This window comes from Panulirus ornatus, chromosome 55 (assembly GCF_036320965.1).
Source record: "Panulirus ornatus isolate Po-2019 chromosome 55, ASM3632096v1, whole genome shotgun sequence".
In the NCBI taxonomy this organism is placed as follows: Eukaryota; Metazoa; Arthropoda; class Malacostraca; order Decapoda; family Palinuridae; genus Panulirus; species Panulirus ornatus.
The window spans coordinates 35,679,159-35,696,864 of NC_092278.1; the positions used below are offsets into that span (position 1 = coordinate 35,679,159).

At 36.8% G+C, this 17,706-nt stretch overlaps 1 protein-coding gene across 6 annotated transcripts in view; it reads right to left on the minus strand.

Moving 5' to 3' along the window:
• Window positions 1-1,190: 1,190 nt before the first annotated feature.
• LOC139765689 (glycoprotein-N-acetylgalactosamine 3-beta-galactosyltransferase 1-like) overlaps window positions 1,191-17,706 on the minus strand; it is a 47,031-nt gene continuing 30,515 nt past the window's right edge. For 5 of the 6 annotated variants that reach the window (XM_071693449.1, XM_071693445.1, XM_071693446.1 and 2 more), the window contains 5 exons: window positions 16,762-16,848; window positions 16,258-16,368; window positions 14,791-14,948; window positions 12,002-12,166; window positions 1,191-10,826 (listed from right to left, as the gene is read on the minus strand). In XM_071693449.1, coding sequence (XP_071549550.1) covers window positions 10,638-10,826; window positions 12,002-12,166; window positions 14,791-14,948; window positions 16,258-16,368; window positions 16,762-16,848 — 710 coding nt within the window. In that variant the 3' untranslated portion in view covers window positions 1,191-10,637. The remainder of the gene's footprint in view (window positions 10,827-12,001; window positions 12,167-14,790; window positions 14,949-16,257; window positions 16,369-16,761; window positions 16,849-17,706) is intronic. The other variant, XM_071693448.1, reaches the window with a different exon arrangement.

Here is a 17,706-nt window from a genome sequence, read left to right on the forward strand (position 1 = left end):
CCCAAAGTCTTCGACCATGGACGCAGGCACTTACAATATATATTCAGTGAAACATGGGCTGCCCTGTGCAAGTAATGGCACTTCCAGTACAAGCACTCGACATGTACAAGTAATTACATACCCGGGAACGGGCTGACATTGAGAGAAGGCATCTAGGCAAATCTTTACACACACACACACACACAAATGTAATGGTTTGAATTTTCATAACTATCCGTAGTCAAAAATTATAATACCAACACAGAAGTGAAATGTAAGTATTAAAGAAATACTGTAATGAGTGATTTCTGGACTCAATGTGCAGTTGAAAATGGGGGTTTCGTGTCAAGCGGTTCGACCTGATGACCTCACGTCATACTCTTGACTTCACGGTAGTGCAAGAACACGAATGTGTTTGATTATATTTACACGTAAATTAACGAGTAGTTTTATATATTCAATGTTAATCTAACAATGATTCAAGCATTATGATTACCAAGTCATAGTGCTCTTGCATTATTTACTAATTTGTCATTGTATGAATCACTAAATGGGACCCTAAGTTATCACTGTGCACAAGTGGGTTCACTAGTGAACAACGACCTATCAACCTCATTCCATCATTCCTCTGTACCTGGTGTCTGGATATCATCATACTGTGATTCAGTTCCAGATGAATGTTTTACACCGAGACCGCCATCATAGAACTTCCACAAAAAGTGTGGGGAATATTGTTATAGTTGTCTTACTGTAAATCTTTTAGCACAATCACAAGGATGGTGATTTTAAGCACACAGCCTTGTACATTAATCTCTTTCTTCCAGTGTATGGGATTTATGGGACTAAATCAATCATTGTTGCCTGTTAATTTGTCAAATCTAGGTAGCTTGTCCCTTTAATAATGGAGTGCAGCTGATTCCCTCTTTCAGTATCATTTACCTTTCCACATGAAAAAATATCATTACTTACAGTTTCCACTTGAAGAATGCTTCTTCCATGTTGTATGCAAGTTATAGAACAGCATCTATTGAAACTATACTTTCAGAAACCACTGGTTTGGAGACTAAAGATAATTATTCTCCTGAAACTATGTCAGTCTTTAGGTAAAAAAAACTTGTAGCTTATATGTATTACCATCAGATCATAGACTGCATGTTATCAACGTTTCATTAACATGCTTTTAATGATATGAGGATTTTAAAAACTTCTGATGAAAATGAATTGTTTATTGTTAATTCATTAACATGAACATTCTTATCACAGAAACAACTGCTATAGTATCTTTATATTAATGTATAAAATGGACAATACTCTACCCCAATAGCCATAGAAAAGACATATGTACTCTCTTCCAAATTGAATTAAAACTAGATAAATGCTTGGTAAAATGTCATGAAACAAACCTCATTACAAAATGTAGGATAAAACAATAACTGAATAATGCTCTTAAGAGGGTTGCCCTTGTAGAGCTGAACAATTGTTTATAATCAACAATCAGTTGGAAACCACTTGCTCTTACTAGGGCAGTGAATTGTTTCATGTGAATATGTTTTTGATTACATGTGTAATTAAATAAAAATACTGTCAGCTGGCCTTTTCTAATTTGAAGGTACAGCAACATTCAATGATGCTTTTTTCAAAACATATTGGGATGAAGCACAAAGAAATCAATTATATTTATAGATGTGAGGAAAGATACAAATCAAAAACCTCTACATTATATGTATCTTGGATTCTTCTGAAGAACTCTAAATAATCCTGGAAAATAAACAGCATAAGAACAATAAAGCCTGAGTGTCTGAGAATAATATTTAGGGCAATACTCCAATGGTGTCATAGAAATATTCTATAAGGAATCATAATTTTCAAACATGAATGCCATGGCAAGAAAATGCCAATGTTACCTAGACTATTACAATTATTTCATAAACAGTAAAGAAACCATTAAATGACTAGGGGGAACTGCAACATAAGTACTTACATTTCTAATATGCTTAAGGTCAGATATACACTCTGAAGTAACATCCAGAGCCCATCATCCTGCATCACTGTCAGTAGGACCTTCTCATTCTAAAGGGGTTCAATATTTCCCTCCTCTTGAAAGGAGTATAGCCTCAAGCTGCAAAAGCCCCATCAGAGGGGCCCTGAGACTATGTTATAATGATAAAATTATTGTCCTTTTGAAATAATTGATACAGAATAAGCCCAGCTTTCTTTTGTATGCTGGTCCATATTTTGTCAAAACTGTCCACAGCAATAATTCAACACAAAAATACTATTTTTGGAAGTCAAACTTTAATCAAATCTAATCATTAAAACAACAGGAGCATATAAAAATGGATATACATATACTCTCAATGGCAAAGCTGCCAAAATATCTTTACATTCTCATTTTGTAATCAGTATTTCAGACAGAATTTTTCTTAGTTGATTTTCTAAGACTAAAAACTTACTATAAATCATTCACTTTTAACCACTTCTCCAAGGGTATATCTGCACAACACCCTAAACAACTAATTAGATCAATCTACATTCACAGCAGCCAGGAATGAAGATGATTAGAGATACAATCTACTACTCACAAATCACTTTCTGTCAAAATCAAAATACTTTATACAAAGTCTTCCCATGGAGATTGGGCATTACTGTCCTTTGTCACCTAACAAGATGGGGGATGGGGACCACAGCTCTAGAAAATTCGTTTCCATAAAGAGGCATGCCTGTATGTTTGATCTACCCTAGGGAAATTAGGTAAATGACAAGATCAAAAAGGAAAATGTGGCGGCCTTGTCTCTCCACTGTTTCACACAATCTATTCTGAAATTTCCTCAGAACAAAGCTGCTCTTCTGAATGCCAATTAAATTAGGCTGTTACAAGAAATAGAGTAGTTAGTAGTTATGAAAGCCAGATTCATGGTAAAATGAAATATTCCCCAAAACGATGGCTACACTTCATTATCCAACATGGTGAATGCAGTTAATGCAACTACTCTAAAAAAAAAAAAGCTATTAAGGTTTGATAAATGAGATAATCATGTTTTAGAGCTCCTAAATTTTGTTTTAAGTAAGCTACTTTAATAAGCAAAGCAAAAAGAGCTGAACCAGGCACAGGAAGAGTTCAGGGTAAACCATAAAAAGGTCTGTCAGGCCTACTTGTGGATAAGGAGCTTGGGTTTCATTGCATTAAACATGACAGCTACAGAATGAATATGAGCAAATGAGGCAATTCCTTTGTCTGCTCTTGGTGCTACCTCAGTGAGTACATACAATGGAAAAAAGATGTGTGAATACATACAAAATACATAAAACTTCATAATATGCAGAGTTATCAAGCACACACACCCACATACACACACATAAACTTAGTTGAAACATATACTACAACAATGTTAATCTTCCTTTCTATCATCATTTCTCCCCTTAAATGGTTAAATACAAAAGCCTTATTTAAATTTAATCTAAATATTACTTTCCTTATATTTTCACATTACTTTCCCATAATTCTTGTAATACAAGAACTTTTATTTTCTTTTGGTATCTCTTTTACTACATTTTGACTATAATGTAGAAGACTATTTTCTACAAAATTATGATTCATAGAGGAATCTTTTTTGTCCATTATCTTTCTAATACTTTAAATCCTTTCCATAACATTCAATTTTCATACAAAAATATCCTAAATACTGCTTTCTGGTACAACTGAAATCTTACAAATTATTACAAAACTTATGACAGTAGGTAAGTGCTTTAATTCTTTTACTACTTCAGTAATATCGCATATACCAACAAATATCATGGAAGACTACATATATACATTTCAGCAACAATCTTCAAAGCACGGAATGTCCTTGAACACATAATTTCAAGTTTCCTATTGTAGTGACCCTGAATTAAATACCCTTAACTGGAAAAGTAATGACACAAACTATATTGGTGTAATAGTTACCTAAAAATACATGTTAATGAACAATCATAAAAGGTGTGTTAAGATGGCAGTTACAAAACAATACAAAACTGCAAAATATATTCTGCTGTGAAATAGGTACATAACAGAATGACAGTTTAATCTACAATTAGATCAAAAAATATCATGATTTGTCAGCAAATAAGTATAAGGATAAATAGTCATCATCATCATACAAATCAGTATTTATCACAATGATAACAAAGATAAGGAAATAATAAAACATCAGATGTCGTGCTCCAACTTAACCACGAAATAATAAAAGCTGAGGGCAAAATTCACTTACTTTTCATTGGAAGCTTCATTTTTCATTTTGTTGAAATACATTCAATAACCTATAAGCTATTCAATAACCTATAAGCTCTTAAGAGGGTTGGTACCACGGGGCTGTAAATCTTCCTTTAAATATTATGACCTATGTACTGACTGGAATAACACCGATTGTTATTTACTATCCTTTAAAAATTATGACCATTGTACTGACTGGAATAACACCAATTCAGTTATTAACTGTAACTCCTTTACCACAAGAAATATCATTGAATCTTCTATCATTAAATACACAAAGAACTATAACATTATTAGTGAAGGTCTATACAAACTGGATAGCTTTGTTGCATGCAAAATTTGTAAACAGTTCTCTATCTTGTCCACATAAAAATTTCATGACAGAGATGATGCCAAACCCAAACAACAGCTGAAACACCACCATCTGGTAACACTTGTTTACTAATGGTGTCTTAGCTACATCTCTTCCTTGTATATCAACTGACTATTCTATGTCTTCAAACTCATTCCTTTATCTCTCCTGGCAGTGTAATCATTGCACTTGGGAAGTTTTTGTGTTTAATTTTCCTAAGGTTTTATGCACTGGTGGCTGATTCATGTGAGAAACTGCAGAAACTGGTGGCTGAGTTTGGTAAAGTGTGTGAAAGAAGAAAGCTGAGTAAATGTGAATAAGAGCAAGGTTATTAGGTACAGTAGGGTTGAGGGTCAAGTCAATTGGGAGGTAAGTTTGAATGGAGAAAAACTGGAGGAAGTGAAGTGTTTTAGATATCTAGGAGTGGATTTGGCAGCGGATGGAACCATGGAAGCAGAAGTGAATCATAGGGTGGGGGAGGGGGCAAAAATTTTGGGAGCGTTGAAGAATGTGTGGAAGTTGAGAACATTATCTCAGAAAGCAAAAATAGGTATGTTTGAGGGAATAGTGGTTCCAACAATGTTATATGGTTGCGAGGCGTGGGCTATGGATAGCGTTGTGCGCAGGAGGGTGGATGTGCTGGAAATGAGATGTCTGAGGACAATATGTGGTGTGAGGTGGTTTGATCGAGTAAGTAATAATAGGGTGAGAGATGTGTGCTAATAAAAAGAGTGTGGTTGAGAGAGCAGAAGAGGGTGTGTTGAAATGGTTTGGTCACATGGAGAGAATGAGTGAGGAAAGATTGACCAAGAGGATATATGTGTATATAAATAAATATATTCATATTAATTTATTTTGCTTTGTCGCTGTCTCCCATGTTAGCTAGGTAGCGCAAGGAAACAGATGAAAGAATGGCCCAACCCACCCACATACACATGTATATACATACACGTCCACACACGCAAATATACATACCTATACATCTCAATGTATACATATATATACACACAGACATATACATATATACACATGTACATAATTCATACTGTCTGCCCTTATTCATTCCCATCGCCACCTCGCCACACATGGAAGAACAACCCTCTCCCCCCTCAATGTGTGAGGTAGCGCTAGGAAAAGTCAACAAAGGCTGCATTCGTTCACATTCAGTCTCTAGCTGTCATGTAATAATGCACCGAAACCACAGCTCCCTTTCCACATCCAGGCCCCACAGAACTTTCCATGGTTTACCCCAGATGCTTCACATGCCCTGGTTCAATCCACTGACAGCATGTCGACCCCGGTATACCACATCGTTCCAATTCACTCTATTCCTTGCACGCCTTTCACCCTCCTGTATGTTCAGGCCCCAATCACTCAAAATCTTTTTCACTCCATCTTTCCACCTCCAATCTGGTCTCCCACTTTTCCTGGTTCCCTCCACCTCTGACACATATATCCTCTTGGTCAATCTTTCCTCACTCATTCTCTCCATGTGACCAAACCATTTCAAAACACCCTTTTCTGCTCTTTCAACCACACTTTTTTTATTACCACACATCTCTCTTACCCTTTCATTACTTACTCGATCAAACCATCTCACACCACATATTGTCCTTAAACATCTCATTTCCAGCACATCCACCCTCCCCCACACAACTCTATCTATAGCCCACGCCTTGCAACCATATAACGTCCCTCAACCTTACCGTACCTAATAACTTTGCTCTTATTCACATTTACTCTCAGCTTTCTTCTTTCATACACTTTACCAAACTAAGTCACCAGCTTCTGCAGTTTCTCATCCGAATCAGCCATCAGCGCTGTATCACCAGTGAACAACAACTGACTCACTTCCTAAGCTCTCTCATCCACAACCATACTTGCCCCTCAGTGAGGCAGCACCACGAAATAGACAAAAAATGGCCCATCCACTCATAAACACATATATATACATAAATGCCCATACATGCATATATATATCAACATATACATACATATACATATATACACATTGGAAAGGATCATAACTGAGCATGCGATCAATAACTCATTTCCCCATGGACTCATAGGAATATATACACATGTGGATCTTCATACTTGCTTGCCTTCATCCATTCCTGTTGCTACCAACCTACAGGAAATAGCATTGCTACCCTCTGCTTTAGTTAGGTAGGGCCAGGAAAACAGACAAAAATGGGCCATATTCATTCTACTGCTCTGTCATCTGTTCTTGACATTACCTCACCCAAGCCGGAAATGGCGAGCATGTATGAAAAAAATATATGATGAAGTGAGATTGATATGCCTTAATAAACATATGAAATTAGCTACCTCTTCTGATGATAGGGTAAAGGATAGCTACATAACCAAGTATTCAATCAGGGTAATCCTGTATTACTATGCCAAGTGTAAGTAAAACATCTTTGCAGGGAATGTTATTTTTCCCCTGCATCTACAAAGCACATATGATTCTGCAAGTAACTGTCGACATTAAAATACATACTATAATCTGAGAAAAAAAAATATTAGCAACAGCTTAAAAAAAGTTATGTTCTGAAGTAAAATAAAGTGCATCCACCTGAATTTCATGCACTTCATCCTCCATATCTGCAAGGGTGGCTACTCCTGTCACATAAACCCAGCAATCATGGTAAAAGTTAACTCAATATCCCTTCACCCACTAATTGCATTTTAGTTCACAAAGCCTTGGAAGCTTGATCCCTGACCCAAGATTTCCAAATATCATCAAGGAACAGGATTCTATCTAATATTCATGGTAAAAATCTGTTCAATTTTATATCATGTCGTCAAATCTTGTGCACACAAGCATTTATTTGTTGGCATTTCATCACTAATAACCAGGTGACCTTGATTTCTAAACCTAACATCCTAAACTTAATCATGAAGAACTCTTTGTATAGTATCTGTGGTATAACTTGGTAGGTAGTGGTTGGTAGGCAACCAACAACCAGGGAGGTATATTACCAGTATTGGGAGGGTTAGTGTCATTTGCATAGTGAACCAGGACTTTAGTGGTTGTCATGTTGCACTCCTCAGATCCATGGAGCAGTCATTTCTTTCTCCCACACTAACATGTGGACTACTAGCATTCCATCTATGAACATACATTCTCCTTGTCAGTTGTAACACTTGACAACACTTAACTCACATAGCTTATTCTTCGTAACTCTAGATTTTCCTGTGGTGAGCACTTGTGTGAGCCCTGCCTTTTGGCAAAATGGTAGGAGCAGTAGATAGTAGTAGGTAGGGACATTTAGGCAGGAGCATTAGGTAGAAGCAGTAGTTAGGAGCATTAGGTAGAAGTAGTAGTTCGGAGCATGAGATAGAAGCAGTCATAAGGAACATTAGACAGGAGCCTCTGCAAACAATGTGCTAGAGTTGCTCTCTGCCAATGGCCTGTTAAGGGTAAGGCACTAAAGGCTCAGAAGTGGCACTAGAGTTCTTTATCTATGGAGACTCTGTTGTCATGGCCACCCCTATGAGGGAGTTCCAATTGGGCCAAGCAGCAGAGATAAAGATAGAGATAACTTGGTCCAAATATTTACCCAGTCTTCACATACTATATATACAAGGATTCTATAGCATTTCAGTTCACCAGATCTTCTGGCCCTGACCTTTAATCTCCATGTCAAAAGCATATTAAGGTGCTGAGGTTTGTATGCAGGGTCCACAAGAAATACTGTACACACAAATTTTCTAGTTTCTTAATGAACACAATCTTGATTTTTTTTAACCTAACCTCCAAAATTTTAAATTTAAAACTTTGTGTTGTATCTGTTGAACAAGTCTGGTTAATATTCATCAATCAAACCTTCAGATGTTGTGACCACAAGCACTTATGGACGTTCAGTTATGATGAATACGTAATGACACATGATGTCCTAAAACTAATCAGATGTGGCAAGTTATATGTTCTACCTGTATTACATGCTCCATCAATATGAATTCCAGCTATTAATGAGATATTGAGCAAAAGTATTTAGCAACATTTAATTACACATGACCCTGGCCAATGACCTCCAAAAATTATTCATGCAAGAAACTTTTTTTGTAAGTACTCTCTGAGGTACAAATTTGGTCAAATCCATTAGCCTAGTCATCTGATATACTGTACACAAATATCTAATATTTAAAAAGCATTTAACCACATAAACTGGTGACCTTTACCCTGGAACACAGACATTCAAAATTTCATCATCTGTAGAACTTTCTATATATCATCTGAACCTTGTGTATGGTCTACATCTACTTACCCATTCATAAGTTATTTTATATTCAAAAGATAACATAGTAAGCTTGAGCTTTGACCCCTAACTTCAAAAATTTAATCAGCTGTGTCACAAGTCTGGTTCATGTTCAATCATCCACTCATAATAAGTCATTTGCACAATCACTCAGTGGCACTTTAATACAGAAGCCATATGACTTTGACCTTTGATCTATGGACCTCTAAATTCTAAGCACCTGTACAACTTCATGGGTAGTACTGTGGTTAAAGTTTATAATATATCCTATCATCCAGCCATGAATCATCTCATGCACAAGTACCTTTTTATTATATAAAACCTCAACATTTGTTCCCCAAACTTGAAAACTTAATCAGAAGTAGAGCATAGTATGCATCATATGTGTTACAAATCTGGGTCCATATCCAATAACCCAGTCATGAGGTACTGTGTATACTTGTATTTAGTAGTACAATAGTACACAAGACCTTGTACCAACCTCAGACTATGACCTAGAAAACTTAATACAGAATAGAATTTTGTACACAATATTTGTGGTAAAAGTTTGGTCCATATACAATCAACCAGTCCTGAGATACAGTGTACACTTGCATTTAACAATACTTTAGTTGTGAAAAAATCTTGGGACCTTAACCCTTGACTCTGACCACAAAAACTTTATCAGACACAAAATTTTGCAAGGCGTATCTGTAGTATGCATCTTGTCAATATCTAACTTCCAAGTCATGAGATATCATATACACAAGATCACAATACGTGGATGATTATATGAGAAAACCATCATGTCCCCCTGCTTTGAAGAAAGAGGCATAATCAAAGAATGGAAGAGGCATTATTGTGGATCCTATGATATACTGACACATAAGGACTGTATGTAAGACATGCAAGTTAGCTGTGAACACACAACACAAACATAAGAGAATGTAAACTTGTGAAATATTCTACTAAATAAGAAGAGAGTACTTAATAGTTATTATCATTTAAAGAGAATGTGAGCTCTCAAAAGAGAAAGTTTCAGACATGAACAAATATATTCAAAGAGTAAACTTTTGAAAGTCATAGCCCGTGAAAACCTTATCAACAGGGTTGAAAAGTTGGTTAAAGAGACAGATATATTATATATGGTAATATATGTCAATAAAGAGAGTAAAGCACCAACAGTCATGTGGTACAAAAATGAGTTTTAGCCAAAATCACATGCATAAAGGAAAACCCTTGTAAGAGTCTTCATCTGAGAAGTCAAAAAAAATATTTCAAAAATGAGATGATATATAAATAGATGAGTGTATAGATAAAAAAGCTCAGTAATCATAAGTACTGAGCTTTGGCCATAAAGTTAGAATATAAAACACTACAGGAATTCATGAATTCACACTAAGAAAATGTGATACATAATTTTCAGTTTTATGTCATAGCCTATTCTTGAAATAAAGGTAAAATATACTGTGGTACCCCTGACTAGTTTTACAAAAATATGTCAGTGAGGAAGTTTAAACAACCACACTTGGAATGAGAGCTGATTCAAATGCAAAATTAGAAATGCTTCCCATGATAAGCATATGATACTATCACAAATGCACATGTTTTACTGAACTATTTCAGAATTAGTTATGATTAAAAGAATCAATGTTTTAACTCATGGAACCAAAAATATTAGAGATTTTTTGTGGTTAGATAACTGCAGCTCTGGCTGATGCAGAACTATGAACAGATACCACTTACCAATATGTTACAGTGTTACATATCCATAACCTCGGAAAAAAGTATATATACAAGTCCTTAGCTGCTAAACTGCTTTTGATTTCTCCCCTGTTCCTAATGAATCCCTTATGTTATGCCCATCATTATTAGTCTTCTGAACATCTGCCTCTGTATCTTCTTTCTCTTTTACTTGCTCTGGCAGCATGGTTGTTTCATATGGGCTTGCTAGAGGCTGACTGATGTTGGTAGCAGTCTTCTTGTACTTCTCCACCACCTAACGAGATTCAAATGCTCTAGTTTCACAAGTACACAAAACTGGCAACAAATGAGATATGGTTTCCTTAAAAAAATCAACTATCTGTATATTCCTTGTTCCCACTATATAAAGCACACCCTTAACTTAAGGGGGAATATCTAAGATTTTTTGTTTAAATATCTCAAACACGTAGCAATTTCCACCACAATGTTATCTGCACCTAGCCTCCTTTACACATTAGAATACCTTATATTCGATGGTGTGCCTATCGCTTATTTCTTTTCAGAGTACCAATAATCGAGATGAGAGTATTTCCCATTTTGGCAGGGGTTCATGGAGTTATAACAGTAAAAACATGTAGCACTTTCCACCACTATGTTATCTGCACCTAGCCTTCCTTACACTTTAAAATACCTTTTATTTAATGGTGTGCCTATTGCTTATTTCTTTTCAGAGGACCAATAATCGAGATGAGAGTATTTCCCATTTTGGCAGGGTTTCATGGAGTTATAACAGTAAAAACATTTCAGCAGTGGTAAATGAAGTTATAGTAGGAAAAACCTGCACATGAAAAGGGGACTGTTTGGACTCTGGTGTAGTACTGATAACCACATTTGCTAACAGGTATTCCTCACATCCATACATAACTGCTGGGACTACTATACCATTAGACATACCTATCACTGCCCTCAAAGACAATGACCTCTCTTTCTACACATTCCTTAACTTACCCAAGACTTTACCCCCCCTTCCAATACCCCACCCTTTTGTTCACTTCAGTTCCCATGGTTCTATCCACTATGTCCACTCTCAGGTATCTAGAACATTCCTTTACCTCCATGTTCTCTCCATGCAAACTTACACTCAACTTGCCTCTCTCCCTTGCTAGACCTGAGTTGCATGACCCATTATCAACTGAGCAAACATTTTTAAAAGATTTAAAAGATAACTTATCTAAAAAAAAAAAAGCTACAATTGTGGTTGTGATACTTATTGGATTCAAAATCCATTTCAAAATTCTTGGATGGCAATGATATCTATTGTGTTCCTAAATAACCTGTGTCTGTAGACCTTACATCTTTTTTATATTTTCCACTATTTCTTAAAAAAATGAACCCCATGCTTGCCTTGGGCTTAGTTAACTACAGGAAATATTACTAACAACAGTGGATAATGGGTAACATCAGTCGTACCTCCTCTGGAATGCTTTTGATATCTGGTGGAAGTGGTGGTGGGAAAGGATCCAAGTGATTGATTCCATAAGGTCTCAGATGGTAGAGAAAATATTCCATTTCATACATTTTGTTAGGTGGCACATAATGAAATGAAACCGCTGAGTCTGAACAGCACTCAAGACCCTGAAATACATGAGGAAACTCTCAATGATATGAAAAATATTTTCATATATGGTATTAATATTGTGTTCTACATTGATTCCTAGGGATGGGAAAAGCCTACTGTCTGAAATCCTCTTTTGCTGTAACATAATTTTCTAAAGGTAGAAACAAAAATTTGAGGACATGAGAATATTTTGTAAGAGGTTCATTTGTCTATTCATAATGCAACTCCACTGACGTAAAGAAATGCTAAACTAAAAGAATACATTTGACAGTGATGTCTTAATGGAAAAACCTACAAAGGTGTGCAAATATCATGGTATGTTTAGAACAATTTGCAAAGCCACCCTGCATCATAGCTCAGAAAGACATAGTGTTTATTTTATTTATTTCATTTTGTCGCTGCCTTCCGCGTTAGCAAGGTAGCGCAAGGAAACACACAAAAGAATGGCCCAACCCACCCACATACACATGTATATACATACATGTCCACACACACAAATATACATACCTATACATCTCAACGCATACATATATATACACACACAGACATATACATATATACACATGTACATAATTCATATCTCGCTTTTTAAACCAGGTATTCCCAATCACCAGTCCTTTTTCAGCACATAAATCTACAAGCTCTTCACCATTTCCACTTACAACACTGAACACCCCATGCATACCAATTATTCCCTCAACTGCCACATTACTCACCTTTGCATTCAAATCATCCATCACTATAACCCGGTCTCGAGCATCAAAACCACTAACACACTCATTCAGCTGCTCCCAAAACACTTGCCTCTCATGATCTTTCTTCTCATGCATATGCACCAATAATCACCCATCTCTCTCCATCAACTTTCAGTTTTACCCATATTAATCGAGAATTTACTTTCTTACATTCTATCATGTACTCCCACAACTCCTGTTTCAGGAGTACTGCTACTCCTTCCCTTGCTCTTGTCCTCTCACTAACCCCTGACTTTACTCCCAAGACATTCCCAAACCACTCTTCCCCTTTACCCTTGAGCTTCGTTTCACTCAGAGCCAAAACATCCAGGTTCCTTTCCTCAAACATACTACCTATCTCTCCTTTTTTCACATCTTGGTTACATCCACACACATTTAGACACCCCAGTCTGAGCCTTCGAGGAGGATGAGCACTCCCCGCGTGACTCCTTCCTCTGTTTCCCATTTTAGAAAGTTAAAAATACAAGGAGGGGAGGATTTCTGGCCCCCCACTCCTGTCCCCTCTAGTCGCCTTCTACGACACGCGAGGAATGGTGGCTGATTCATGTAAGAAAGCAAAAATGGGTATGTTTGAAGGAATAGTGGTTCCACATCCAAGCCCCACAGGACCTTCCATGGTTTACCCCAGATGCTTCACATGCCCTGGTTCAATCCACTGACAGCACGTCGACCCCGGTATACCACGCTGTTCCAATTCACTCTATTCCTTGCACGCCCTTCACCCTTCTGCATGTTCAAGCCCCGATCACTCAAAATCTTTTTCACTCCATCTTTCCACCTCCAATTTGGTCTCCCACTTTTCCTGGTTCCCTCCACCTCTGACACATACATCCTCTTTGTCAATCTTTCCTTACTCATTCTCTCCATGTGACCAAACCATTTCAAAACACCCTCTTCTGCTCTCTCAACCACACTCTTTTTATTACCACACATCTCTCTTACCCTATTATTACTTACTCGATCAAACCACCTCACACCACATTTTGTCCTCAAACATCTCATTTCCAGCAAATCCACCCTCCTCCACACAACTCTATCTATTGCCCACGCCTCGCAACTATATAACATTGCTGGAACCATTATTCCTTCAACCATTCCCATTTTTGCTTTCCGAGATAATGTTCTTGACTTACACACATTCTTCAACGCTCCCATAACTTTCGCCCCCTCCCCCACCCTATGATTCACTTCCGCTTCCATGATTCCATCCGCTGCCAAATCCACTCCCAGATATCTAAAACACTTCACTTCCTCCAGTTTTTCTCCATTCAAACTTACCTCCCAGTTGACTTGTCCCTTAACCCTACTGTACCTAATAACCTTGCTCTTATTCACATTTACTCTCAGCTTTCTTCTTCCACACACTTTACCAAACTCAGTCACCAGTTTCTGCAGTTTCTCACACGAACCAGCCACCAGCGCTGTATCATCAGCGAACAACAACTGATTCACTTCCCAAGCTCTCTCATCCACAACAGACTGCATACTTGCCCCTCTTTCCAAAACTCTTGCATTCACCTCCCTAACAACCCCATCCATAAACAAATTAAACAACCATGGAGACATCACACACTCCTGCCGCAAACCTACATTCACTGAGAACCAATCACTTTCCTCTCTTCCTACACGTACACATGCCTTACATTCTCGATAAAAACTTTTCACTGCTTCTAACAACTTGCCTCCCACACCATATATTCTTAATACCTTCCACAGAGAATCTCTATCAACTCTATCATATGCCTTCTCCAGGTCCATAAATGCTAAGACATAGTACCAATATAATATTTAATTCATGATTTAAACAAATGAAAAGGGTAAAAGCAACCAAAATCTTTTCTATTGTCTGTTGACACAATTCATGAAATTAAAGTACTGACACTTACAACTTTAGATGGATAATATATCCAATCCCAGTACCAATTCTTTGGGCCAATGTGTCCAGGGACTAGGTGGTGCTCAGGGACAAATGGGAAGAAACGGCCACGTCCTAAGCTATCTCGTGAGTCCCCTGCCCTCACTCCCACATTCTGCATACATTTACCTGTAAAATTATCGTGTTAGGAGTACATAAATCAAGTGTGTTACAATCTTAATAATTTCATACCAAAAAATAAAAGGTATCATTCTCCAAAACCACTGTGACTTCTGTAGTCAAATCTTCCTAACTGCAATCAAATCTACATAATTCAAGACCAAAGCCTCTAAAAAAAATTGAAGCATAAAAACTGCTATGTGATACCTGAAAATAACTTTTGAAAAAAAGCAAGTTTTTAAGAATGAAAAACAATTTCTCTCCAAAGTAATATCCTGAGTTTGAGAGAATCTCCAAGATCACTGGCAATTAAAAACTTCTGGAGGTAAATGCCTCTCAACCTTTGCTGGCCACCTATTCAGCTTGGTCTAAGTCCACCCTCCTCCCAATAAGTATTCTCTAGTCAGTCATGATTTCATTGTTGTGCTGACTGACACAATGGCCATTTTTCACCATAAAATTCTCAAAAAATGGACATTGCCATCACAGTGGCTACCATAAGCTACGAGAAAAGTTTTCTAAAACAGATGGAAAGGTAGGCTGGGAAATAACAACCTGAAAAATTGCTCACAGAATACCTCTTGGGAAACAGCTTTTCATTCTTTAAAACTCATATCTCTCTCCAGGGTCACTTTGTCCTGTGAGCTTAGAGGGCATACCAACACTGAGGAGATGGGTTAGAAAAAAATTCTCAACCAAGAAAGTAGCATGGCATGAACAGATACTTTCAAAGTCATCCAGCAGAACCAATCTGCAAAAAAAAAAAAAACAGATCCTACTACTTTTCTTAAGTCCAATTAAATCCAGCAAAGGAATAGACTATGAAGACCCAGGATCAGTTGAAGAATATGATGCAATCAGATATCAACACCCTTACAACAGAACAATTAAGATGCCACTACTTACTACTGACAGATAAAGGAGGGTAGAGGAATTCCTAATGAAATCAATTCATAAAACAATACAAACACTGTTATTGTGGGGCCACTGGGAATTAAAACTCAAACCACGGTTTTCAGATAATGCATATTCTTTGAAAGATTTGGCATTGATACATCTCACAACTATGATAAGGCTGTTAAAGCAAGCAGTACAGAAATGATACTACCTATCTTTATCGATAAATTCTTCCGACATAAATGCACGATCTGATTATTCCAATACAGATACTAACATTGAATAATGATATTTCCAATTATAAGTTTGCAAACATTCGACAAACTAATACATCTGGACATGCTATCACTAATTAAAGGTTAAAGCAGTGTTGTTTTATGGACATATAACATGGTAATGATATAAAATATCTATCACCTACCAATTTCAACATCTTCTGCCCCAGCATGGTCTTGTCGACACTTCTTTGGATTGGGTATAGCCTCCTCCACAAACTTTCTCAAGGCTTCCCGACTTAACACATAACCAGCACCTGAAAGGGAAGAAGTTCCGCAATTAAGAATATGAAACAATCTACATCAGGAGAACAACTGAATAATAAAGGAAAAAAAATGGATTGGGCATGTTTGACATGACTGACATGTAAGAACAGGCATTTGAACAAACGTGAGTAAATTATGAATGACACCTACGAATCATATACGGTTTATGAGATGACATTAAGTGTACCTAAATACATGAGGTCAAAAGAAGCATCATAGAAAGAGCCAGCTTAGAATGTTGCTGAGCATTAAAGCAACTCCAAGCACATTTGCAGGACACCCAAAAGGCTTAACAAGGAGATGCATCTTCAGTCCCATCAGAGAACTGGCTCACTCTGTAGCTTTAGCATTTGACCACAAAGCCCGAACCATGCAATCCCTACCTCCACTCATGTATTCCTGATGGGCATGGAGTATTGGCACAAATTTATCGATGAACCTAGTAATCGGAGCCATTGGATTTAGGAATGCTAGAAAGGGAAAAGAGACACTTGTATCAACAGATGACATGTGTGGACCATTCATGCAGCATGTTTAAGTAGCCCATCCTTTTGTTTATACCTAAGTCATCATACAGACAATTAATGTATATTGATGATGAAAAGATGAAAAATTGATGATTCATTATCAATAAGCTTTAAGAGATAAGTTAACAAATCAGTGTGGATTAACATTATACATATACGTAATGAAACATAAGAATATGAAGATAAGAAAGTAATCATGCACACATGTCAACTTTCGGTACAATGTAAATACACAGAAAAATATCAATCATTTAAGATACTAAGAGTTAAGATACTAAGAGAAGTAATGATCTCTTAATATTCTCCAAGGATGTATTTCAGGATGATGAAGAATGAAATACCATAAAAGCAAAGATGTACGAAAAAATGTAAAAAGTGATATACAAAATGTAATTACAGGGACAATTTCCAATCTATGATTAATAGTTAATCTTTACAGCCAACCTAACCTGGTACAAAATGACATGAGCCTCCCTGGATGTTGTGATAAATTTGCAGGACAAAATAATAGCAACTTCCTGGATTATGTAACACCATAAAAAATTCATCTAACTAAATATATCACGGATGTTCCTACTAAAATGTATGTGACTCATATAAATCTCAATAAATATCAGTCACTTCACAATTAACACTTCTAAAATTGTAAGCATGGACAAGGATTGCTAGCATTACTGTTAAATAAACCTTTGTTGAGGAGCAGTCCTTTATCAAAAACAGCAACAATTCACTCATGAATGAGACATACCTCAGAGTGAAAAATTGTCACACATGACTCCTCATAAAATGTGTTTTTGACTT